Source organism: Chlorocebus sabaeus, chromosome 10, assembly GCF_047675955.1.
Source record: "Chlorocebus sabaeus isolate Y175 chromosome 10, mChlSab1.0.hap1, whole genome shotgun sequence".
Taxonomy (NCBI): Eukaryota; Metazoa; Chordata; class Mammalia; order Primates; family Cercopithecidae; genus Chlorocebus; species Chlorocebus sabaeus.
In genome coordinates, this window is record NC_132913.1 from 108,978,914 (window position 1) to 109,006,136 (window position 27,223).

A 27,223-nucleotide genomic window follows, 5' to 3' on the forward strand; every position below is an offset into this window, starting at 1 on the left:
TAGAGCTGAAGATACATTCCGGTAAGACTCGCCATTCTAGCCCCTGCTCAAAACCTTCCCCAAGTCTTAACTTTTTTTTTTATTCCAAAGAGTTCAGGGCAAAATGAAAAAATAATGGCTTTGGATTGGGACACTGGAATCGTTTTCACTTATAGGATCAATTAGTATAGATATTTTACTAAACTATTGAGTGCACTTACTGAAACATTCATTTAAAAGAAAAGCGCAGTTAGAGGTGATAGGATTGTTGGCAATTTATAATCCTTTTCCGGCAATGTTTTCTATCCCAAGAGCCTCACAAAGAATAAGCCACAGTTCTGTTTCCCTTCTCCTCTCTAACTCTCTAGAAATAAAAAAAGCCGGCAATGTAAAACTCCTGGAGGGGTGGTAACTTTCAGGGAAGGAATACAGATGAGTAAGTCAGAAGCGAAAGCCTAGAAACCTAGATTTTCAAAATATTTTATATTCAGGATTTCATGACAGTTCTGTGATTAACTCAGTAGAAACACTTCATGAACAGGAAATGTTTTCTAGTCATCTGTATTAGCAGAAAGTGATATAGGAATTGGAGGAGACCGGCCGCCCCACCCTCCCAGCCCCCACGGCAATCATGAAATCAACTATAAAGGTAGCTGCAATCACGCCTGTAATCCCAGCACTTTGGGAGGCCGAGGTGGACGGATCATGAGGTTGGGAGTTCGAGACCAGCCTGGTCAATATGGTGAAAACCTGTCTCTACTAAAAATACAAATAAAAATTAGCTGGGCATGGTGGCACGCGTCTGTCGTCCCAGCTACTCAGGAGGCTGAGGCAGAAGACTTGGTTGAACTTGGGAGACAGAGGTTGCAGTGAGCCGAGATCACGCCCCTGCACTCCAGCTTGGGCAACAGAGTGAGACTCTGTCTCAAAAAGAAAAAAAGAAAAAAGTAGCTGCAAAACTATTAAGTGTCTTAAACTTCATTAACTACAGACATAAAGATGTACATGGAGGTTCTAGTATAGGTCCATCTAGATCATTTATAATATTTTACATTAAAGCATAAGCTCAAAACTATTGCTGCTAATGCTTTTGTTAGAAAATATAACAAATGCCAATAGAGCACTCTGTATTGGTAAAAGTAAATTTTATAATTGTACATAATCTGTAAGTGCTCCGATGTCCAGCCATGGACATTATAATTAAAATGACCGAGATGAATCCCATCCAGCATGGAGTGACTCAGCTCACTGCAACCTCTGACTGCTGGACTCAAGCAATCCTCCCACCTGAGCCTCCTGAGTAGCTGAGACTACAGGTTTGCACCGCCGTGACTAGCTAATTTTTGTATTTTTTTGTAGAGATGGAGTTTCATCGTGTCACCCAGTCTGGTCTTGATCAAACTCTCAGGCTCAGGTGATCCACCTGCCTGCCCTGGCCTCCCAAAGTGCTGGGATTACAGGTGTAAGCCACCGTGCCCAGCCCCTAAGTATCTTTTACATTATAACACAACTCCCAGGCTTACTTGGTTCTACTTCAATCATAGCAATTTATTATAATTCATTATTTTAAGCCTTTTCTCTATATACATTCAGATCATACAATAAAGTAGATTCAATTCCTACCTGCTTGGTTGGTTGTCACAGTGACAGAAACTGATTGGTCTGGGCTAGGGTTATATTTGGACACTCCATTCACAGCCCAGATTTCAAAGGTGTAATTGGTATGAGCTAGGAGGTCAGTGATGGAGACTTTGGTGGTCTTCAAGCCATTCTGCTGTGGGGTATAGTGGACCCCACTTCCACAGGGTCGGCACTTGCTGGGGTCACCAGCTCCACATTTCTTGCATACCACATTGTAGGAAATGTCCTGGCGGCCACCTGTATTCTGAGGGCTACTCCATTCCAAGTTCACAGATGTCTCGTTGACATTTGAAATCAAGTTCAGGGGAGCAGATGGTGGACCTGGAGAAAGAAAACCACATCATCACACCAAGAACCGAAATATTCTTTTGGAATCTCTCAGAGCTTGTATTATTTTCTGCAGCTCTCCAAAGTAAGCCAAACCCACTTGGAAAGCAAAAAGCAAAACAAGCCAGCATAAAAGATCTTTTAAAAGAACAATATAATGGAAGGCTGTTACGTAAGTGTCATTCTCTTTCCTGCGCAAACAAACAAGGCATCGGTTGTCACTTTGAGACGTGAAGCAACTCTCCAGCAAATGGGCTCCAAGCCCAGGCTTTCCCTCTGAAGTGGCAGAAAAACATCATAATTTATCTAGTTTCCATCTTATCATCTAAAAAAGCGAAAGTGATTCTAGTTCCCAGGGCTGTTGTGAGACTCTGATAAATTAATAGTTATACACCACTTCTGAAGATAAATTATAATTCCTAAGTACAGCATGTCATCAATAGCAAATAAAATAAACAGAACGGTAGAGATGTGCCTCTGCAGTTCAACATGGCAGTGGAGGGTTAAGCTGTTTATGGGTAATTAGTAGGAACTGGTTTAATGCAGTTGCAGAGATGTTGAAGATAGAGCTGTGGAGAGATGGCAGGGGTTTTGTTCAAGGCTCCCAGACCCCTCCTCCTGCCCTTTAACTTATGCATTCCCACCAACATCAAAGAGTTTCTGAAATATGGGTGATGACAGTGGTTGTTATGAAACAGAACTGATCATCAACAACATAATGGATGGTTAAAAAATAATATTAATAATAAAAAATAAGACTATAGGTCATGATGAAACTCTTATTTCTTGATGTAGATTCATAGATTCCTTTTTTTTTTTTGGTGATGGAGTCTCGCTCTGTCACCCAGACTGGAGTGCAGTGGCGTGATCTCAGCTCACTGCAACCTCCACCTCCTAGGTTCAAGCGATTCTCATGACTCAGCCTCCCAAGTAGCTGAAAATATAGGTGTGTACCACCACACCCACTACCTTTGGCAGGGTTTGGCCATGTTGGCCAGGCCAGTCTTGAACTACTGATCTGAAGTGATCAGCCCACCTTGTCCTCCCAAAGTGCTGGGATTACACATGTGAGCCACTGTGCCCGGCAATGATTGGTCTTAATATGGCAAAAAAATTGTGACACAAACTGCCTTCAAGTGGAAGAATCAGGCTGGGAGAAGGGAGAGGGAATTTTCTTGGTCTGAACCAGTTCCAAAGGTTTAAAAGGTAGCTGCCACATTCAAATGAGACATATCTACTCAGTTTGACAGTTGGAAAGCTATTTCTTTCTCATTTCAGTCTTCCAAGAGATGAGCAAAATTAGATTTTTGTTTGTTTTTTTTTTTTAAGACAGAGTTTTGCTTTTGTCACCCAGGCTGGAGTGCAATGGCACAATCTCGACTCACTGCAACCTCTGTCTCCCGGGTTCAAGCGATTCTCCTGCCTCAGCCTCCCAAGTAGCTGGGATTACAGGCACATGCCACCATGCTCAGCTAATTTTTGTATTTTTAGTAGAGATGGGGTTTCACCTTGTTGGCCAGGCTGGTCTTGAACTCCTGACCTCATGTGATCTACCCACTTCGGCCTCCCAAAGTGCTGGCATTACAGGCATGAGCCACCGTGCCCGGCTGCAAAATGAGTTTTAAGAAAACTTTGAGGTTTCTTGATCACTGTTATCTATACTACTTCTAATGTAATTGGAATGACTACTTTGCAGGAAATTAGTACAAGTTTCTCAGGAAAAGAAAGTTAACAGGAGGCTTGCATGAACTTGGATGAGCTTTACCTAGTCTACCACAATGAAACATACTGTTCCAAAACGGCTGTTGAGATAGAATTGGAAGAGGTAACCTATAAATAAGGAATTATATTTACTATTTATTACTTAGCTTGCAGTAATTAATGGCCAATTATTTTTTAGTGGTAACATTTAATAAGGGTAATTCACTCTCCTTCTCTCTTTATACCACTTATTGAAGACTTTATCTTAACAAGGTAAGCAGGTCTTCCCAAACTCCCCTCGGGACTAATTACCAACAACCTCTTTAAGCATTAAGATCAGCTCCCCATCCTTGCAACTTAAAAACATGCAAACCTTTAAAACATTTCACAAAAGTATTGTCAAATTTGTATTAAAGGAAGATTAGTTCACAGAAGTCCTCAGAGAGAAAATACAAATTTCTTTCTTGTTTAGATTTCAAAACTGCATTTACAGTTTTTAGCATGGTAACTGGAATATAATGACAAATGAATGCTTCTTGAATAAAGGAAGTATATAAAATCACCGACTCTAAGAGCCACATAGGATGTTAAAATCATTTGGATAAATACCCTTATTTTAAAGAGGAGGAAGCTGGGACCTGGAAAGTAAATCTAATAATACTAAAAGTTCATGAAATCTAATTAGTGACAGAATTTGACTGAAATCCAAAAGTACTATCTGCCATTTGCAGTTATTTTTATTCCACCATGTGTTCCTCACTAAAGGTATAATGATAACAAAATGAAAAATTTCAGCCACAGTTTGAGAAGGCAAACATGGAGAAGGCAGTGCGCTATCTTCAGCCCTGTTTTAATTCTGTAATGCTTGCCACCATAGTGAAATCCATTACCAGTCTGCAGCTGAAGCTGACCATGGCTTGGTTTATAAAATGGGTCAGTCATTGGTTCTTCTTTTGCTGTGACTTCCAGGGTTAAATAAGAGTGACTCTGAAATCCATTAACCTCCTTGCCAAGGTTCCTGGTCCACTTTCACATGGGAAAATGTGACACAATGAATCAAGCACCACAGAAGCAAAAAGTCAGTAATTAGTATGTAGGACGGGGCATGGAAGTGTCTAAACAGAGAAGAAATGGAGCAGAAAACTAAATGGTTACAGGACTCAGAGATACAGCACTGCCACGTGGAAAAAAATTTATAAAGATGCTGCAGGATTTCAAAATGGAGGGCTGGCACAAAAACACATGCTAACCTAGGGCAGCCTTCTTCCTATGGGCAGCGATTCTGAAAGAAGGCTCTGGAGTGGATACTGAAGACTAAGAATCAGGCAAACTCAAGTTCAATGCTGGTGAATGGTACTGCGTATGTTTTATGATCTGCTATCACAGAGAGTGACAGTTTTGTGGGGACATCATCGCTGCCTCAAAATTGGAGTATAACGAAGTCATATGATAGAGGGGAAAACAAAGTATAGAAAATCCATCCAACATGACGACGATGTTGGTCTGGAAAAAAACCTGGGAGAGGACACATGCTTTACAAATTATAATCATAATGGTGGTATGCTGTGCTTGTAGGATTGTGGTTTCTGTTTTTTTAAACTCCTGCCAATTAAAAGATGATAAATATATAAGTGTGTTTCTCATTTAAAGGGAGGGCCCATCTCCTCTTTAGGAATAAAAGTATTCTATTCTCAAGACAATGAGAAACAAATATGGACTTGAATACAGCCAAAAGCCAATCTGAGCCTGTAGTTATACTGAACGGCAACATCTTAGTAAACAATTACCTACAGAGATAGTTAAAAAGAAGAGAAAACTGGTATTCTGAGTAACCTGAGCTCTCTTTTAATAAATACAAGGCATCCAGAAGTAAAAAACTTAACTCCGATTATTTTCTCTTTCATTTATGTAAGTATTGTGTCTGGCTATTTAGAAGCAATTAAATTTCTGACACAGTGATTGCCTTTGTCATCAGAAATATGTCCACCTGCGAGTAAGTCTCCAATTACAAATATGAGGTTTATAACAAAAAGGGCTAACTGTTCTACTTGTTCTAATTTCCTAGTCTCCACATCTGAATCAACCCTATTGCGTACATACACACACATCGGGTAGCTTGAGGGTCACTGTGAATGGCAAGATTTTATTGTTTTCAAAACTACCCACTACTAGCCTCAGCATAGGACTGGCATAACACCAGTCCTTATGCTTATGGCATTGTTTGACATTTCAGTTCCTTATTTCCTTGCCCGCTTTGTTTGTAACATATAATAGTGTCTTGCTACTTACACACCATTCCATGTCTGTTTCTATCAACAGTACACGTGCTCCTCAAGAATTGATGTCTTGGCTGGGCGCAATGACTCATGCCTATAATCCCAGCACTTTGAGAGGCCAAAGCAGATTACCTGAGGTCAGGAGTTTAAGACCACCAGGCTGGCCAACATGGTGAAACCCTCGTCTCTACTAAAAAATACATAAAAAAAGAAAAAAATAGCCTGGAGTGGTGGTACATGTCTGTAGTCCCAGCTACTTGGAAGGCTGAGGCAGGAGAATTGCTTGAACCTGGGAGACAGAGGTTGCAGTGAGCCGAGATTGTGCCATTGCACTCCAGCCCGGGTGACAGAGCAAGACTCTGTCTCAAAATAATAATAGTGATGATAATAATAATAATAATTGATGTCTTTACCACTTCCCATTTTCTACCACGGTTCTTCATTCAGAAATCTCAGAACACGTTTGATAAGTCAATGAATGAATGAATGAAAAACTAACGAAGTCCTTTAATGAATCTTATACCCACCTACCCGCAGTGTTATGAAGTGTGTAAATCATGCAACCTTCTCTGAGCCAAAGCTGTACTAGTCAGCTTTTCACATACAGATTCATTAGTTTTATACCTGTGAAGTAGTAACTTGGTGTAACTAGTTTATTTCCATTTCCTCTTTTTTTTTCATGGTTTAGAATTACCTTGGAAAAAGTAGAAAGGGCTATATATAAAATATTAGTGGTTACTTCTGCTGGGAGGGATTGTGAATCATTCATTTATTCAAAAAACATTTATTGTGCATCTAGTGTTTATCACCTGCTTTAGAGGAGAGAGGAAAAACATTCTTATTTTGATAACTTCCTGATAGTTGCCTAGATAGTTGCAGGAATGGATAAGGAACCTAGGGGAAAAGGCAGAGACTCAAGGACACTAAATAGGGATTATATGTGCAGTGGATGTCAGAGCAAGCACCTGCCTTGTCTTGTTTTTACAGCTGTGTAACCAGCGACGGCTGGGAATTTGAAATGTGGGTTCTACCAAATAAGGTTTTATCAAATTGGGATTGGTTATTACACTTTTCTTCCTCCACTGCGATTTCAGGTGGTGATTTACTCAGACAAGAAAACTTTATCTCTGGGGAAAACCTTATCTCTGAAGAAGCTTAATTTTAACATTTCTAAAAGTAGACAGGTATTTTCCTTATTAGTCTTAATGGAACTACAGCTTTTGCCTTTAATTTTAATTTTTTCACCCAAATTAAGACATTCTGAAATATTAGATTGGTGCAAAGTAATGGTGGTTTTTGTCATTACTTTTAAAGGCAACTACTTTTGTGCCAACCTAATATGAATTAATCAAATGCGGAAGTGTATTTAAGGGAACATAAACATCCTTCCTTTACATTTTTGGTTGTATTTGTAAATTTCCCATGAAATTCACATATGAAATTCACATATAAGCCCGGGATTCTCTCTGTGCCTCCACCCAAAAATGAAAATAGCATGTTCAACTATTTTAAAGTTTTCATATTTAGTATGCCCTTTACATTTGTAATATAATTTAGTGGCACAGATATTAATGGTAATCCCAGAAACAGAAGTCAAATGCAGTAATCTTTAGTTTATAAATCTGTTGCACAGGGGCCAGCATAATTTCTCTGTAAAGAAATTTTACGATCTGGCCAGAAAGTAAATATTTTAGGCTTTATGGGCCATCTGCTCCCTGTAGCAACTACTCAACTCTGTTATTCTATCTCCAAAGAAGCCATAGACAATACCTTAACAAATGAGCATGACTGTGCTCCAAGAAAACTTTCTTGCAAAAATAGGTGGCAGTTAAAATTGACCTTCAGAGCATTTCATGCTATTGAAAATATGATGAAAGCAAGGCATCTTCTTTCTAAGAAGATGCTCTCTGGCACCGTCAGAATTCTGCACATAATTCTAGGAACTAAAAGCATACCCTGAGCCTATCTAAAAAGCTCAGTCCAGGAACCCCTATTTATATAGCCCAGGTAACAACTCTGGCTGCTAAAGCCCAAGTTAGACCTACCTTTATTGACTAAGGAAGGAATAAAAATGAGACATATGGCTTATTTCTTGAGTTTCTCATTGCTTTGAAAGAATTGGGCACTGAATGTCTTGCCATTGTAGATACAGTTAATGAACATCCATTCACTTTACTGGTGTGAAATACTTCCTGCATCACACAGCAGGTACTGGAGAAAGGTGCTACAATGGGTAATTATTTTCTAGTGGGATGTCACCTCATATTCAGTTTACAGGAGTTTGACAGCATTTAGCCCCAAAGAAACTATAGCCACATTATAGTAGATACCTAGGACTATCGTATCATATTATAAAATATCACATCATATCATGTTATATTATAAAAGGAATCTTGATCTTCCTTTACCAACCATGTGTTCTTCTCTGGGAAAAAAACAAGCTTCTGGAAATGAACCACATACTGTCAATGTGACATTTAAGAAGGGCAATATTCCAAGCATAAAAGAAAATTCCAGTAATCCCACATATCTTACTACTTTCCTCTCATGAATTAGACTAAAATTTAATTCTTGAGTAGTTTAGAGAACACAGTTGTTGGCTTATGTCAGGATTTAAAGTAGCCGCTTTAGGACAAGCCAGTATTTACATATCCACATGAAATCTGCGTGAGCCTTAATAACGTCATTTAGAAGCCACCAGCCAACACTGAACCTAAAGTCATAAATGTCTCCAGTGTGACTACAAGTTTGGTATGAACCATTCTATGGAAAGTCCAGGCACCCCGTGTACTCTACCTCACACCCAAAGTCCCCAAGAGAAAATGCATTTCTTTATTCTTACAGGAAGCAACTGTAACTTTAGTAAAAGATGAAAACCTGCCATGATAATTGTATTTCGAAATGGGTTTGGCAGAAATGGGTTCTGTCAAAGGGCTTAAATATATGTGGATATACGGTATAACGTGCCATATAAACCTAAAAATTCTATTTCTCATAAGAACTAGAATTAAAGTGCCAACAGAATGCAAAACTGTGGAAAAAAGCAAGTCAACTCTAAAACTCACATTGTTAGCAAAATTTTGCACATGTAACTCAAAATACCTTGGAGCTGGTAGCTCTCCTTGGAATTCCCACTCCCGGCCCTTTGACTAATTGACTTCTTATCCCTGGAATAGTTCTCATTCCTGACTACTCCATACAAACTGAAATCCTCGCTTTCCCTGTCCCAATGTACCCAATTGCACCACATTTTAAGAAATGTCCTTCTTATGAGAACCTTCAATTATCTTGTTTATTCATTTGTTTGTTGTTTATAGTCCCATTAGAACATAAGCTCTAGGAGAAGAGGAATCTTTTCTTTTTCAGGTTTATGAGAATATCTACAGCCTTCAGAGTAATTCCTGACATCTAGTAGATACTCAATAAGGATCTGCTAAATGAACAAATGAATGAATGATGATGCTTTAGCCCAGTCCAGCTCACTAATCAGAAGCATCACTACCATAGCACCATGGCTGAGCACAGTGGCTCATAACTGTAATCCCAGAACTTTGGGAGGCCATGGAAGGTGGATGGCTTGACAAGCCCAAGAGTTCAAGATCCGCCTGGGAAACATGGTGAAACCCTGTCTCTACAAAAAAATATAAAAATTAGCCAGGTGTAGTGGCATGTGCCTGTAGTCCCAGCTACTTGGGAAGCTGAGGTGGGAGGATTGCTTGAACTTGGCAGGTAGAGGTTGCAATGAGCTGGGATTGTGCCACTGTACTCTAGCCTGAGTGATGAACTGAGATCCTATCTCAAAAAACAAACAAACAAATAAACAAACAAAAAAACCCACTGCCATAGCACTTTTGTATGTCACAAAAGCTAAGCAAAATAATAATCATGATGACAAAGAAAGAAAAGAAATGACAATCACATGCCAAAATGTAAAAAAAAGAAAAGAAAGAAAGAAAATCAAGTCTGCAACCAAGGCAAGAGGATAGCTAATAGAAAAACCAAAGTCTCTGTTCTCATGTGATACAGTGGCTCCCAGAGCTATCACAGACATTTAATACTTAACTGATTTTTAATCGCCATTTTAAAATTCAATGCCTGGGCTATGAAATTCATTCTGGATGGGAAATGGAGCACCCCAATTAGCATGGGTAGAAAGGTAACTCTCCCATGATCAATGTATTTAAGCCCTACTGTCACCTCACTAAAATGCCAAGGCAACCAGTCCAACACATATCTTAGAGGAAGCACCTTGGGTCTGTAGTTCCATTTCCTAAGGCTTCATTAATCATGTACAACTTTTGGTTTGTCAATAGCACTTCAGCGTCTTAGCTGTAAAACCCTTCAACCCTTCAGATAAGCCTTTGTTGTTAATCTCTCTCCGGCTGAAAGACAGGTTATAAGGCAGAGTCAACAGTTGGGGTGCACTACGTTTTGACTCTGAAATAAAGCCCATGCTTCCCCCGACATTTGTATATGTTGCCACCACTAATTGCTTTCTCCCAGTGCTATCTGCTGTGGGTTAGTTTACATAAAGATGGCTGTTTTAAAGACATCCCTCCTGACATATATGAACAGTGCATAACCTCTTATCTTGGTGGTTTATGTGTTTTAACAATGAAGACAGCCAAGCAGGGCTGTCCATGATTAAACCAGAACCTTTTGGATGCATCAATCACTGTTGCTGTCATGAAAAATTCTTGGCTTCCTATAGAGGTTCATTTCTTGTTGTGAGACTTTCCCATAACCTATTTTTCTGGTTATATCTCTTTTCCCATTCTCCTTTCCAGGAATCTTTGTCTTTTCTTTACTGGGTTAATTAATGGTTTGGTTTCTTTTTATTAGGATGACTTGTTTATGGCTGAAGTGCCTTATAAATTCTCAGTTGAACATAAGAAAGCTACAATGCCAAAGACCAAGAAAAGTAGAATTGAGTATTTCATTTTTAAAATTATCTAGCCTGTGCATTACTTTACTTTTCTTGCAAAGCACTTTTTGGTATCTTATCTTATTTAATAGGCGCAATCAAATCTGACAAAAAAGTATTTATTGTTCACACCAATCTGATTACCAAAAACTAAGATAAGAAAAGTTAAGCAAATCACCAAAATTAAGACAGCCAATATGTGCAAAGCTGTGATCAGAAACCCTGACTCCAAGGCTAAACAACCCTGCTTCCCTTTCATAGAGACATAAATAATATAAAGAAAATACTAACCCATAATTACAAATTCTTTTTGAGAATTGGGTAGAAAGTTTCCAGCTTTCTCAATTCACCCTAGAGTTCAAGTTCACCTCACTTCCCTGCCCTTCATGATGATGACGGCTAGCTAGTATTAATTCTCAAATGACCCTATTTTATCATTTTCATGGGGATGATCTTTTCTGCCTTGTTCCTACTTTCTGTGCAGGAGAGCAGTCAGGAATTTCTATTAAAGGTTCTTTTTCTAGGTGGAAGATCACAGGAATAGGGCGAGGGGCAATTATATCTCTATAGCAGAATCTCTCATAAATCTAAATGTTGATAGCAAAGAAGATACCCTGGGCTGAGTGTGGTGGCTCATTTCTCTAATCCTAGCACTCCGGGAGGTTGAGGTGAGAGAATTGCTTGAGCTGGGAGGCGGAAGTTGCAGAGAGCTGAGACCGCACCACTGGGAGACAGAGTGAGACTCCATCTTAAGAAAAGAAAAAAGAAGCTATCCCGTTCTCACCCCAGGGGATCTCAGAAAAATGTGTAATTAACCCTGTTTCATAGAAGCATGTGGTGAATAACCACTGTATGACTTCCATGCATAGTGTCAAAAATAGCATCCAGAAATGACAGGACTCCGTCAATGACAAGCCACTCTTAATTATTCATGGTGGTAGAAAAATTGTAATAACCTGGCTAAATGGCATTGGCAGATTATTCAAGCCTTTCACTTGGGCATATATTACTGTCCCTCGAATCTTTGCATTTTCCAGTGGAATCCACAATGGGCTGTTTATGACTATAAAATGAGGAGTATGTGGGGGGAAAAAAAAACAGGAGGCTAAAACAGCATTGTTCTTTTTAAAAGAATTCAATGAGATGATACCTGATCTTTATGAAATATCATGAAGCTCTTGAAATTTTGGAAACAGCCAAATGGCAAATGATCATTCTAGAATCTATCTAGTGCCTTCGTTGAAGCTCACCTGGTGATCTTTCTCCTTCTATCTTTGATTTTCTTCAAACAAAAACCATCCACTTTGTTGTCTAGAGGTACTTTTTCCTATTAGTAGCTAAAAAGCTGAAAGGCAATCCGAAAGGAAGAAACAAGAATGTGGTATACTCACTAGGTAATGTCAGATGTTGAACTCCTAAGATCTAACTGGAGCAGCAGCATACGTTGACGGCTGCATCTGAATCGTCCAAATGTCTTTGGTTGCTTTGATCAGTTTGTACAGTCCATGGGACAGACACATTAGCTGGCTTACCAACTAACAGGCAGCAGGACCATATGTTCTGAACTAAAAACCAACTATGTAATCTGGCAGTGTGGGGGAGTTGCTGTCTCAATTTGAGTTTCTGTCCTATGACAAATGGAATGCAGTATGAAACTACACTATTACATTGCAAATTTGATAAATGACATGGAATGAGAAATTCCCCTGGAAAACTTGGATTTGGAGATTTTTCATAAAAATATGTTCATAAAAATGATTGATTGCATGAATGATAAAATGGCTAGAGATCAACCAATGAATCTTCTGAAACACTTTCATGAATGACACTTTGGGAATCTTTGGCCTTTGTTCTCACTTTTCTAACGAGTCTTTCACTAGAGCTAACTGCACCCTTACTGACCTATTTCATAGAATGTATCCCTCCCCCGTCATTATATGATTAGTTACTTGCAGCTCTAAAGCAAAAAGAAATATGCTTTCGGGTGGATAAAAAAAAAAATGTAGTTTACTTGAAACTGAAGGCTGCCTTTTATCCTATGGTTTATACATCAAAGCTTTGCTCTAGACGTCCCTCCCCAAATCCCTTAGCCAGACTGCTAAGCATGTAAATCTTTGGGGTAGTGAATTGAACAGAATATCAGGGGCACCTTCAAGAGCTTGTTTGAAAATGGATGTGAGACTCCCAAAATTAAAGCATTAAAAAAAAATAAAAAATAAAAAAATAAAAAAGGAAAAGAGTCCTCCCTTCTCCTGACCTTGGAAACAAGTAAGGACGATGTTATTTTAATTTGCATTCAAATTTTAACACAGTCACATAGCACCAGTGGAATCGACATTGGGTTTCCACCGAAGATTGCTCATCATTTCATTATGGTTCATTATGTTGATAACTGTCAGAAAGCATTAGCAGCGAGGGCTTTGAGTAATAGAACTGAAATGGTAATTTTAAAACAATACACTTTCTGGAGGAAATACAGCAGCGCACTAAATTCAATTAGAAAAGGCAAATGTAGAGACAAAGTAAGTGATGTTTGTTGTTTGGAACTTGGCTGTTTCAATTTCTTGATAACGTAAACCTGGAGAAAGCTTTTTCAAATCAGGACCTCTGGTCATAGATCTTAGTAAATCTGCCCTCATTAGCTCTGAGCTCTCCTACTATAAATTGTCTTAAAAGCTGCAATTTTGGAATATTTTCGGCCACGTCTAAGTATCAATCAATCACTCTTTGTTTGTTTGGCACAGCTGATTGAATTATTCAAGGCCGTTTACTTGGAGACAGATTTGTGAAGGTCCTTCAAGTTGGCAATCTAAAATAATAATCTCTCATTTACGAAGTGTTCCCAATCACCAGGCTCCAATAAGTTTCATCAAACAAGTTAAATAAGGAGCACCTGAAAGCACGAAGACAGCTTTCCAATAGAAAAATACGAAAAACTACTCTGGTAATAGCACTCAGAAGTCAAGGGGGCAAAATGACAGATGAGCTACGTTTTTCTAGATGTGCAAAGCCAATTTACTACCTTTACAAGGTACTTTTCTAGCACATTTTGAAACACAATAAGGGGTTGGAAAAGAAAGTTACCTTAAGGCCGGGTGCAGTGACTCACGTCTGTAAATCCCAGCATTTAGGAGGCCCAAGCGGGTAGATCACTTGAGGTCAGGAGTTTGAGAGCAGCCTGGACAACACAGTGAAACCCAGGCTCTACTAAAAATACAAAAATATTAGCTGGGCGTGGTGGTGTATGTCTGTAAATCCCAGCTACTCGAGAGGCTGAGGCAGGAAAATTGCTTTAACTTGGGAGGTGGCGGTTGCAGTGAGCTGAGATAGCGCCACTGCACTCCAGCCTGGGCAACAGAGTGAGACTCTGTCTTAAAAAAAAAAAAGAAAACAAAAAAAGAAAGTTACTTTAAATATAATATTGATTTAGCTTCCCAGTGGGGGAAAAGAAGATCTTTCTCACTACAATCACTGAACAAGCTAGTACACGACTAACAAGTCTTCCTGTAGGGGTGTGCGGCTGACCACGCCCAGCCCTGCTGATAACCAGACTGCATTCCAGAAGAAAGGGGAAGGGAAACAAGGAGAAAGAGATCTGGAGAAGGGAAAGAGCTACTTATCTGAAGAGTTAAAGGACATTAATTTCATTAATAAAAATCACATCAAAATCCCTGTTAAGAAATGATTCATAAAATAAAAATCCTGCCATCAGCTTTAACAGCAGCCCTGAATGTGCAGAAATAATGGTGCCTGTCCTGGCAATGTTGCCAAAAAAAAAGCCTGTTACCTCTCTTGACTGATACAGGTGTCTAAGATGAACATTTACATTTCTACTCTCTGGCAATAACTTAGTGAGGATTCTGGAAGAAACAAACAGCAAAATTAAAAAGAAAAATAATTCCACAGTGAGTGCATTTGGTCATGTGATTCTGCTCAGGTTGGATTTTCTTCATACAGGAGACAAATGAAGTATTCCATTTCCATTAATGGAGAATGATCAGAATCCATGAAATATGTTTCTAGAGTCACCACTGAGCTGAAGAACAGGTCTGAAAGTTACAGGCATCAAAACAGAATCTCCCGTCTCCTAACAGCCGTGGGGCAGGAAATGTAAATCCTTGCTGCCTAAAGATGGTTTTACAGATCAGTAGCTTCAGCCTCACCTGGGAACTTGTCAGAAACAGAATCCCAGGCTTAACCTCGTTACTTCTAATCCCCAGGTGATTTCCATGTGATTTTTGTGCATGTGGATGTTTAAAAAGCTCTGTTCTAAACTCCCTGTTCTAAATAGTTATGGGCTATTTTCTAGAAAATGTTCAGATGGTGCTTCCATAGAAACATCTCAGTACATCTCACAGGCAGCCATTTATGTTAACCTAACCAGAGACTCCATCAAAAGTATTCCCAAAGGTAAAGTTTGTTTACGATTAAATTCTCTTAAGCTCTCCAGCAGTGTCAATGGTGCAAACTTCCTAGGCAGTTTCCTTCTAAATTAGCCAATGCTACTTGTATTCACCTGGTCTAATCGTTCTCCAAGTGAACAAAAACCTGATTTTACAAGCCAGTGGAGCACAGTCTCTCTTTGGCTAGAAGAATGAGTCTCAGATAGTGTGTTTTATTTCTTCATTAGTGTGCCGTCACAGTGAGCGATCACTAAATGCAGGGCTGCATAAGAATGCTGGGGTTAAAGACAGCATAATGAACAAAGAAGGTGCCTGATTATCATGGCTGTCAGCACAAGGGAATTGGGTTTGTCACCTGGCTTAACCAACTGGTAAGAACTGATTAGAGGCTGGAATCAGTTTGAAAGGCTCCCTGATGTTAGGCTCCTTCCCATCCCCACATCTTGTCAAGAGAATCCGATAAAGCTGGGGGCAGGGTGCGAGTGGGGAGAGTTACTCTGTGGGTCATGTGAACAAGAGGGGTCTTTGAGAAGATCCCACTGTCTTCTCTATGGGAATGTCTCCTACAGTATTGTCCAGTAGAATTTTCTGTGGTGATAGGAACATTCTCTGGGTCTTCTGTCCAGCACAGTCTCCACTAGCCACAAATGGCTACTGAGTTCTCAAAATGTGCCAAGTTTAAATAAGAACCTGAATCTTAATTTAATGGCTTTAAGGTTAAATAGCCTCATGTGTCAAGTGTCTACTGTTCTAGACAATACAGGTCCACTATATTCACTGAGAAGGGAGATGTCGAGAGGAAGAGCCATAGGCTAAGAACTAGAATCCAGTTCTGCTACCTGACTTACGACTATATCTATTATCAGCAAAGTATAGTCACTTCCATGATTATCCCTATCTCAGAGGAAGTTGTCAGAAGCTTATGCAGTTAATGTTTAAGTTTAAAAAAATATTTATAAGTTTAGTTCTGTTGGCCGGGTGTGGTGGCTCATGCCTGTAATCCAGCACTTTGGGAGGCCGAGGCAGGCAGATCACCTGAGGTCCGGAGTTCAAGACCAGCCTGGCAACATGGTGAAACCCTGTCTCTACTAAAAATACAACAAATTAGCTGGGTGTGGTGGCGTGTGCCTGTAATCCCAGCTACTTGGGAGGCTGAGGCAGGAGAATCACTTGAACCCGGGAGGCAGAGGTTGCAGTGAGCCAAGATTGTGCCATTGCACTCCAGCCAGGGTGACAAGAGCAAAACTCAGTCTCCAAATTAAAAAAAAAAACAAAAATTAGTTCCGTTGGAGAGGTCTGAACCTTAACTGTACAATAAATTAACAGGCCGATTTTTGAAAATACTGATGTCTGAGTCCTACCCACCCCCCTAGAAATCCTGGGGTACAGGGCAGCCATCAAGTAATTTAATTATGCACTCAAGGGTGAAAATCACTGATAGAGAGGCAGTGAGATACGCTGTCAACCTGCTGTGGAGGTAGTTTGGGGAAGGAAATGACCAGCTAGAAATAAAAGAGAAAGAGAACAACATTTATTAGATCCCTACCAGGTGCCAGACCTTTGCAAATATTTTCCTATTTCATTCTTAAAACAGTCCCAGAGGTAGATGGTGAGAATTCCAACTTACAGATGAGGAAATTGGGGCCTGGGGAGGGTAAACCTTCTCTCAATATCACAGTGTTGGTCAGTGGTTAGAGCCAAGGCGATCTGATCAGCAAGTTGATGGCGTCGCCATCAGGACTTTGTTTCCTCTTAACTGAAGTGTTGCATATAAAGTAAGTGGGATGTGATCACCATTAACATAATGCACAAGGCGGTGCAGTGGCTCACACTTGTAATCACAGCACTTCGAGAGGCTAAGGTCCATGGATCACATGAGGTGAGGAGTTCAAGACCAATCTGGTCAATAGAGTGAAACTCCATCTCCGCTAAAAAGCAAACAAACAAAACAAATGGGTGTTGTGGTGGGTGCCTGTAGTCCCAGCTACTCCGGAGGCTGAGGCAGGAGAATCACTTGAACCTGGGAGGTGGAGGTTGCAGTGAGCCGAGATCACACCACTGCACTCCAGCCTGGGTGAGAGAGTGAGATTCCATCTCAAAAAAAATGAATAAATAAGTAAGTAAAGTAACGCACAAGACCTTGAAGTAGTGAAGTGTAGCAGAAGGAGTTCCAAGAGCAGGTATTTTCATGGACCTTTTAACAATGACACAAAAAGCCACCAGTCTTCCTTCCCTTCACCTTGTAGAAAATGACTTCTGAAACATGCAAATGTTACTTTAATTTTTAGATTTTTTAGTCCATCCATATGCTAAAATCAAATTTTTTCCTTTTCCCCTTTGCATCCTTAAGATAAAGCTAACAGCTTTTCCTACAGAAAAACACAATTCCAAGGGCTTAACTACCACACCCTTATTACACATACATCAAATGTTCTAGCAGCACAGACGTGGCCATCTTTGGAGGTTTCCTAAACTCCCAAGTAGCAATACTTGGTAATAAAGTGATGGGCACACATTCCCCTTAAATGCTAAACAGGTCGGCATCATAAGACTGAAAAATACCTGGGAGAAAGAGCCAGGCCCTCCTGCCATCAGAAATAAATTTCATGACACTCAAAATACAATCAAATCTCAGCCTAGAGAAGGCTTTATCTGCATGGAAAGTAAGTGGGGAAGTACATGATGCAAACTGAGGGCAATCATCAAAATGTCAGTCCCAAACACTTCCCCTTGAGTTTACTATTGTGCCCCAGATTCCCACAAGAAAATTGTTGGTAGCAGGTGTGGATAAAGATGGGGAATTTATTATTAAACTAATCACACAAATGGAACATAGCATGAAAATATTTACATTGGAAAAGAAAAAGGTTGGGACTTAAGAGTTCAAACAAAAGCAGCCACCCAGAGAAAGTACTTAGTCTATGGAGGAACAGGAAAGGGAGAAAGCAGAAACAATCCTTGCCCATTTACAGTTTTTCTGGTTTTTTTTTTTTGTTTGTCTGTTTTTGTCTTTTTTTTTTTTTAAAAAAAGAGGGTCTTTTTTTGTCACCCAGGCTGGAGTGCAGTGATGTGAACGCAGCTCACTGTAGCCTTGACCTCCTGGGCTCAAGCGATCCTCCTGCCTCAGCCTCCCAAGTAGCTGGAACCACAGGTGAAAGGCACCAGTCCTGGCTATTTTTTTTTTTCTTTTGTCTTTTTTTCTTTTCTTTATTTCCCTGAGACAACAGTCTCCTCTATCACCCAGGGTGGAGCACAGTGTTGCAATGTCAGCTCACTGCAACCTCTGCCTTCCGGTTCAAGCGATTCTGTTCTTCAGCCTCCTGAGCAGCTGGGATTACAGGCTCACACCACCACGCCTGGCTAATTTTTGTATTTTTAGTAGAGATGGGGTTTCGCTATGTTGCCAGGCTGGTCTTGAACTCCTGACCTCAAATAACCCGCGCGTCTTGGCCTCCCAAAGTGCTGGAATTATAGGCGTGAGCTACTGCATCTAAACTTTTTAACAGTTACATCTGAGGCTGACCCTAGGATTCTCCTTAACTCTGAATGTTTCTGCTTGACTTGGGACAGCCAGCAAGAGAATCTCCCAGCAAATAGAAACTGTGTGAGTCTTCAGGTTGTACAACTCTATCCAAGGTAGGGTGTGATCTTGGGCATGTTCCTTAACATCTCTGAGCTTGCAGTTACCTTTTCTATAAGATGAAGATTACATCTACCTTACAGATTTCTTATATTGTGAACCAAGTATTAAGATTTTTTCAAGTACCTATTACATTACCTGGGCATAATTATAAAATTGTCATCATCATTATTATCTCTCATTATGAAAGAAACTCTGGAGGTTATAGCAATTTGAATATAAAGTCAGAGAGACCTGGAGTCTCACTCCAGTCACTTTAAAGATAGGACTTGATTTCCCAGTGGCCCAAAGTGCTCGAATACCCAAGAAACTTTTATTTGCAGGGTTGTTAGCTCCAGATTGGCCAAAATACAGTTTGTAGTAGTTAGGAAACAAAATAATAATACTGATAATGGTAACTGAAGCTAATATGTGTGTGTGTGTGTGTGTGTGTATGTGTGTGTGTATATATATATTTTTTTTGAGACACAGTTTTGCTCTTGTCACCCAGGCTGGAGTGTAATGGTGCGATCTCACCTCACTGCAACCTCTGCCTCTGCCTCCTGGGTTCAAGTGATTCTCCAGCCTCGGTCTCCCAAGCAGCTGGGATTATAGGTGCCAGACACCATGCCAATTAATTTTTGTATTTTTAGTAGAGACGGGGTTTCACCATGTTGACCAGGCTAGTCTCGAACTCCTGACCTCAGGTGATCCGTCCACCTCAGCCTCCCAAAGTGCTGGGATTACATGCGTGAGCCACTGCTCCCAGTCAAAGCTAAAATGTATGAAAGTGGCATCATCCTATGCGATTTACATAGCACATAAACAACATAAGGCTGTTTAACACCAACAACCATTAGGAGGTACTGTTATTAACTCCATTCTCCAGATGAGAAAACAGACTGAAGAGACTCAACAGTCACCCAGCTACACAACAGGCTGGGAAACAAACTCAAAGTCTGTGGAAGGTCTCTGAGCTGAGCCAGAGGCTATCCCTCCAAGCACAGATTCACCTCATGGAAATTCATGGACCCAGTGCTCCCTGTTCCGATCAAGGTCACAGTCATTGTAGGGTCTGTGAAGCCCCAAGGGTACATGAAAGGAATGGTAATACCTAGGAACACTGTCCATATAAAGTGTGAGAAAAGATTTCTTCACTCCTGCTCTTCATACCAAGTTTCCCAGCCTCATTCATTCATTAACCCAGCATTTATTAAATGCGATCATTAAACAAGCATTTATTAGGATTTGGGCCTAAGTGCTGTGAATACAAAACTATGAGTAGAGAAGGAAGAGGTGTAATGACAACATAAGCAATGATCTCAGTGCACACTGAGCTGTCCTTTACAGACTGAAACTACATTTCCAAACCCTACTGTCTACCTGTTTCTTCTGCCAGTTGTCAACCTTCCCCGAGTCCTCAGTGCAATGGCAAAGCCACTTATAACTTCCAACCTCAGCTCTAACCACACTGTCAGACAACCTCTAAACAGTCAATCTCTTCTCCACCAAGTAGTCTGTAGGCAGCTGTGCACACTGAAGGCAACCAGAAACAGTGAGAAAGACCCTTTCTTTTTACAAGCATTTCCTAGGCTATGATTGAGAAAGGATGCATGTTTGATCTCAAGTGGCCCCGGCATGATTATCCCAGGAGAAGATCTGGCAGTGCCTTGCTAGGTGTGAATGAAAGCTGTTGGCATCACAGGAATGAGAGACGAGCATACAACTTACGGGTGCAGGGCATAGAGGCAGCATCGTTGTCAGCTCTGAAAAAGCCTCGGTCACAAGTGCACGAGGTGGCTCCTTCCCAGACAGAGTAGCTGTGGGGTGGGCACTTGGCACAGGTGGCATCCGTGGAGAGAGCCTTGTAATATCCAATTTTGCAAGCTGCAGGGAAGAAGAAAAAAACAAACAAATATAAACCCCTGCAAATACAGCAATGCAAAAATGCAAAGCCACCTCCTTGATTCAGAAGAAGGGAGACATTCTTGCTGACCATTAGCGATCATGTGGCTTGAAATGCAGGTAATGCCACCAAAAACATTCATTGAGTATAGTCGTTCTTTAAGGGCCATTAACATTCCTGGTCAGGTGACAAGAAGTCCAAGGGAAGAAATTTTCTTAAACCTGGCAGAATCAAGTAAAAGCACAGCAAAGTTTACTGAACTCCTTTCTATGTGCCAGATACCCTTTATACACATTATGCTGCTTAATTCTTACAGCACCCCTTTTCTACAGGCATTATCTCTACCTTAGAAGTGAGGAATTTCAGCTCTGAGCAGTTAATTGCGGGCACAAGACCATACATCTGGTAAGTGTCAGCACCCAGCTTTGACCCCAAGTGTTCTGCCCTCAAAGCCTGTATGCTTAGTCACATGCTATGGAATTTCAGAGTGTAGCCTTTAGCCAACCAGTGGGAAGTGTATCCAAGAGCTAACAAAAAAAAAAAAAACAAAACAGTTTCTGATTATTTCCTAATTACAGCTACAGAAAGAACCAAATCGAAAGATCAACAAAGGCAACCAAGTAAAAAAGACGAGTTTGTAAGGCACGGGTCACAGTTTCAGGGTGAAATAATAAAGACTATCAACTGTAGATTTTGGAATATAGTATGCTAAGATGTGTTTTTTGATCAGTGAATATTTTGTGTCTATTTTCGAGTTCATAAAACCCTCCTGCTTTTCCCTCTTTCCATTTTTCCAGCACCCTTCCCCCTCCATGCACATACCCCCCAAGAGCCTGGTGTAAAGAACACGGGCCATATAGTTTTTTATACACCTGACATGCTTTCCATGACTTCATCTTCATAAACATCATACTGACACTGTCATCATACTGACACTAAGGACTACTTTTACTAGTGTGGAAAAACTCACTAATTCTGGAGAAACTCATATTAAAAAATAATGACTACTTGCTCCCCATTCTTTTTTCTTCCCCTAAGGCTTTCATGATCACCTCTCAAATCTGTCTCAGTCCCACATAAAAATTGACCAACACCATCAGCACTAAACCCACAGAGACAAAGCCATTAAGAATAAAGCTATTTCATAACACCCGAGGTTCAAAGAAAATGTGCCAGTAACCCACAATCTTTCCAGCATAATTCACTCTCATTGCTTTTCATTCATCATGTCCTTAGGACGTGTCTATACTGTCAGAAACAGCAGTGGGGAGAAGGACCTATCAGACGTTGGCCTGGCAGCCAAAACAGAACAGCCATGCTAGCAACACAGCAGAACTTATTGAAATGAGTACTAGAAAGAGATCCATGCAACTGCTTGATTCTCTCTGGAGATAGGGCCATCATCTCACTGTCGCTACTCATCCATCAAGCATCTGTACGGCTTCCAGCTGAAGTCTGTTCCACCCACTCACATATCCTGTTGGCATTTTCTTAATCATACTCTTGTAATGGCAAGCGGAAAGGGAATTTAGCAGGGTCTCAGGAAGGCACACGGTTACTTCACTCTTACTAACTGAAGTTGTTTATGGAATTTCCTTTAACAAGCCAAAACTTTATGACGTGTGGAGCACCGACAATAAAAGCAAGCGCTGGGAGATCAATCTCTCCCTTATTTGCTTTCGTCTTTCACTGGACCGGAGCATCTTAGAAAAACAAGTTGCTCCAATGACTGAGATTTATGTGTCTCAAGTTTATACACATTGCATAATTAGATAAGGTTCAACTTGCAAGGTGCTTTTTTGGTCATGCTTAAGATGGCCCTAGGGTTTTGATTAAAATCAGAAACCCTGACTTTGGCAGGAAGAAGGACTGGGGGTCAAGCCCAGCTTGCCCACATCAAACACAACGAGCCTCTGAACAGGAACACAAACCCGCTGGGTCCCACCTGTCACTCAGTCAGTCGCAGTCGACAAAAGCAACTCGTGGCAACTCAGGACTGCAAAGAAGGCACAAAATGCCTTCATTTTTTTTTTTCACATCTGAATGTTGGCAGAAAACTGCATATTACTGACTGATTCTCATGCACCCCTCAATTTCAACAAGCATCAAAATGGAAAAACTCACAGCGGGAGTGGAAGATCGACAAGGACAAAAATCTGTCCAGTGACTGATCATCACAAAGTCCAAACGGCATATTTGAAAAGCTATTCTGATAAGACTACTTCCAGTTAAAAAATTAAACTCATCTTTTGCAAAAATCACAATGGAAAATGTTTCCTTCAATTTCATTAAATTTCTTACAGTGCAAAAACTTGTTGTATATATTATGTGAATAAGAAAAAAGTGCATATGCAAGTTTCTATTTTTTCCTATTTTTCCTCAAAGCTGGTATTAATATGTCACCAGGAATAAATATATGTGAATTCATTTGGGAAATACAGTTTTATACCAATTTGGAAAATTGAAGGCTGCTGTTCTTTAAACACACACTGCTTTTCCTTTTGCTTTTATAAGCACAGGCAGAAAATACAAAATTGTCATTGTGCTGTTCTCGGCAGCCCTTGCTACCCTTAACACATTCTTTTGTCTCCAACTACATTAAGACCATGTTATTAATATTTCAGGATTCTTAGAAAGGCTCTCTCAAAATATAGTAGTGGCTTTTCACGCAGACGGCCATTTTGCTGCCTACATTTAAAATGACCTAGTAAATTGATGGTTTAGTACATTTCTTTGCTCTACGTGGTGCACAGCCTTCCAGCATTTGGTACATAAATGTGTAAGTACATTCTGCATTTATTCACTACTTACTAGCATCTTAAAACTTTCACTATCTCTTTCATTCTAAACAAAACCCCTGTGAAAGATGTACTTGGCATAATAAGCATTGACTGTTAGTATTTTTCATCCTTCTATTTTACGTGAGAACCGCTGGACTGTATTTTTGAATACTAACGACTTTGTGAGCAAGCAACTACTTCCTCCTGCCCTATTTCCACTGAAGTTTCACTAGTTAATGAACCATATGAATGGGTGTCTTACTTGATCTTCTAGATATGCCATGGAGAAAAGATTAGTTCACATGTATGATGCAAACTTTGCATTCAATTCCTTTAGCTTTGCTTTAATTATTTCTTTCTGTGGGCTTTAAACAAAAAAAGATGAAGGAGGAGAAGGAGGAGGAGGAGGAGGAGGAGGAGGAGGAGGAGGAAAAAGAAGAACCAACTCTTCTTTCAAATTGGCTCACCTACCATAACAACGTTGAATTTTAAGATAGTCTTGGTAATGTAGTACCTTCTGGGTTTTTGGTGCATTGATGTGTGTACATGACAGTATAATGCCCAATTTAATGAGCTGATTACACCTACTATTTGAAAAAATTTCTATATATATATGGCTATGTCATTTTTCTGCTTTTTAGAAATTTAGAATAATTGATAGTATCTGATTGTCTTTATAGTTCATTTTAAAACTAATTTAGTGCCTAAGAGAAGTTAATAATAGCAATTGTGAAAATAAATATCAAGTAGTCATTGAGTATTCGTTGTTTTTATGCTCACTGGTCATTTAATTGTCACAATAATTCTGTGAGCTTGAGGCATTATCACTGCTCCCATTTTGCAGATGAAGAAACAGGGTTTTCAGTAACTTGTCCAAGGTCATACAGCTAAGTGGTAAAGCCAAGCATCTAACTCCAGTGCTTATGTTTTTCCAAAAGTTTTTATGTAAACAAGGTTAAGTTACCTAGAGTTAGGTCTGACCTTTAGCAAAAATATGACTTGGATGAAAGGGTGAAGATCTGGGCTGGTCTCAACTTCTATTTGTGCCCCCAGCCCATCCCCTTGCTGCCTTTATCAGCCACGAAGGCAGCCACACTTTGCTCTCTGTGACCCACTTTCCAGTTCAAGGCCCTTCTGAGCTGTACCGTCCATTAAAATAACTGCTCACCCCATGTGGTTACTGAGCATTTGAGATGTGGCTGGTCAATGAATACTGGCTGTGTGTATTTTAAAATACATATCAGATACCAAACACTTAGTATCCCAAAAGTAAAACATCACTAATAATTTTTATTTGGATTACATGTTGAAAGCAATAATGTTTTAAATGTATACTTAAATTATTAAATTTAATTTCACCTTTAAAATTTATTTATTTTTTAATTTTTTTTGAGACGGAGTTTTGCTCTCGTTGCCCAGTTGGAGTGCAATGGTGCAGTCTCAGCTCACTGCAACCTCTGCCTCCCAGGTTCAAGCAATTGCCCTGCCTCAGCCTCTCGAGTAGCTGGGATTACAGGCGCCTGCCACCATGCCTGGCTAATTTTTAAATTTTTAGAAGGAGAGTTTCACCATGTTGGTCAGGCTGGTTTCGAACTCCTGACCTCGTGATCTGTCTGCCTCAGCCTCCCAAAGTGCTGGGATTACAGGAGTGAGCCATTACGCCTGGCCTAAAATTTATTTTTCAATGTGGCTACTAAAACACTTAAAATCATCTATGTGGCTTGCATTATATATCACTATCAGACAATGCTGCTCTAGAAGCTAGAGTATTAAGTCTTGCGTGTGTGCTCCCATGTGCACACAGATGCATTCTTGCCAATGCAGGGTGCTGAAAGTGAAGGAGGATGTAATCACAATCACCCAAGGACTTATTTTCAAAACTTACCCTGAACCTACTTAGAAGAATCTGATTCACTTCCTCAAGTACTGCTCTCAGCCAGCTAGCTAATTTTAAAAACCTAATTTGGGCTAAAGTACTAACAAATGGACATTAATGGGGAGTTAAAAATTACCTTCCCAGGTAACAAATTTGCACCTTAATTTAGAGACGCCTGAAGGTCTGGAAATTCCAACGTTGATTCTCTAAGGAGAATCTGAACCATTATGCGAGCTGGTCCCCATACAATATTTGGCAAAGAGAGGCTTATAGGGTCTCTCCAACCCTATCTTGTGGGCATGATATTAGGCACACATGACCAAAATGGTTCCATGGGGAACTCTGCCTTTTGTGTACTGGATACATAGTATATCCAGTATGCTTAGGAATCTATGTCAGAAATATCAAAGTCACTTAATGACCGTTATTAAATTAGTTCTTTGATAAATTTTTCATTTGTTAAACTATTTCTTAGGTTAATAATGTAAGAAAAAATGATGGGAAAGAAAAAATATCTGCCAAAAAGCATTACAACTTTTGAAGTTTTTGTGAATATGTACAAGCCCCAGCCATCTTTGGGGAAGGTGTGAACATTAACCAATTAATTCTCCATAGTACAGATGGAATATTAAGGCACAAAGGTTGAGGATTTGCCCAAGGTAGGGTGGATTTTTCTAACACAGCCAATATGGCTTAAACTAATATGCTATAGATCTCTTCTCTTTCTTTTCAAACATGTAGGGTGAAGATGGACAATTGAGACTGTTAGTGGACCCATCTGACTCTCTTCCATTCATGAACAGCCAAATGCTGGCAAATCCATATTGTCCAAATCGCCTGCATTCTACAAGTGGTTTGACTGCTATCTGTCGAGAATAGTTAAAAATTAGATTGTTGAAGGGACCTTAAAAATCATCTCATCCAGGGATGGGCAAACATTTCTGTAAAGAGCCAGAGGTCAAGAGGAAGACCAAGGATATGATGAAGGTATTTATGTAACAAGGTAGAAAACAAATTTTTACAATATTCTTTTTTAGTGATAGAATTCAAAATATAATAGTAAACCATTAAGTACTTTTTTGCAATACAGATTTATTAGTGAGGAGAATGGAATTCTTTGTTGGAGAGAGAACATTTCACTTAATTTGGTTTCAAAGAAAATGTTCATTATTACCAAATCAATTCCAAATGTCATCTATTAAAAAACATCCTTAGCTCTCAGATCATACAAAAACTGGTGGCAGGCCAGATTTTGCCCAGGTGTCATACTTTGCCAACCAGTGGTCTTGTAGGACATGTTCATTTTTGAGATGAATAACTTGTCCACGGGTCCTTTCTGGAGCATGCCAGGATTGAGCCTCTACGCCATGGTTCCTCTGTTACTCTGCAGTGCCTCCCTAAGTTTTGAATCACAAAGTATAACAAAGTGCATGTTCTTGCCATCGCTGCAATGAGTAAACTTTTCATCAACTATCTTACTGGAAAAGCTGATTTTACTCAATACCATTATAAGTAAAACCACTTTTCACATGATTTTCTTTTTTTGATTAAATGGTATGGCCTGATTTGGGAGCTATTCCTATACCATTCTGGGGACAATTTATTTTAGTCAGTTCAAATTTCTGCAATTATAAATTATGATTAATTTTATATTTACATTGTTTTAGGGTTTTTCTTTCCTGAGGATCCTGAGCTTAAACTGTTTTCATCTATGAAATGAAAGAATGATACTGATTATTTTTTTTTTTATTTCTGAGCCACTAAGTTCACGAAACAACTACGATAGCAATT

At 39.8% G+C, this 27,223-nt stretch overlaps 1 protein-coding gene across 2 annotated transcripts in view; it reads right to left on the reverse strand.

The window, feature by feature from the left end:
* EPHA4 (EPH receptor A4) overlaps positions 1-27,223 on the reverse strand; it is a 153,326-nt gene that overhangs the window by 60,624 nt on the left and 65,479 nt on the right. For both annotated transcript variants that reach the window (XM_073020102.1, XM_073020103.1), the window contains exons 4-5: positions 20,602-20,757; positions 1,603-1,941 (exon numbers count right to left, since the gene is read on the reverse strand). In XM_073020102.1, the coding sequence (XP_072876203.1) occupies positions 1,603-1,941; positions 20,602-20,757 (495 nt within the window). The remainder of the gene's footprint in view (positions 1-1,602; positions 1,942-20,601; positions 20,758-27,223) is intronic.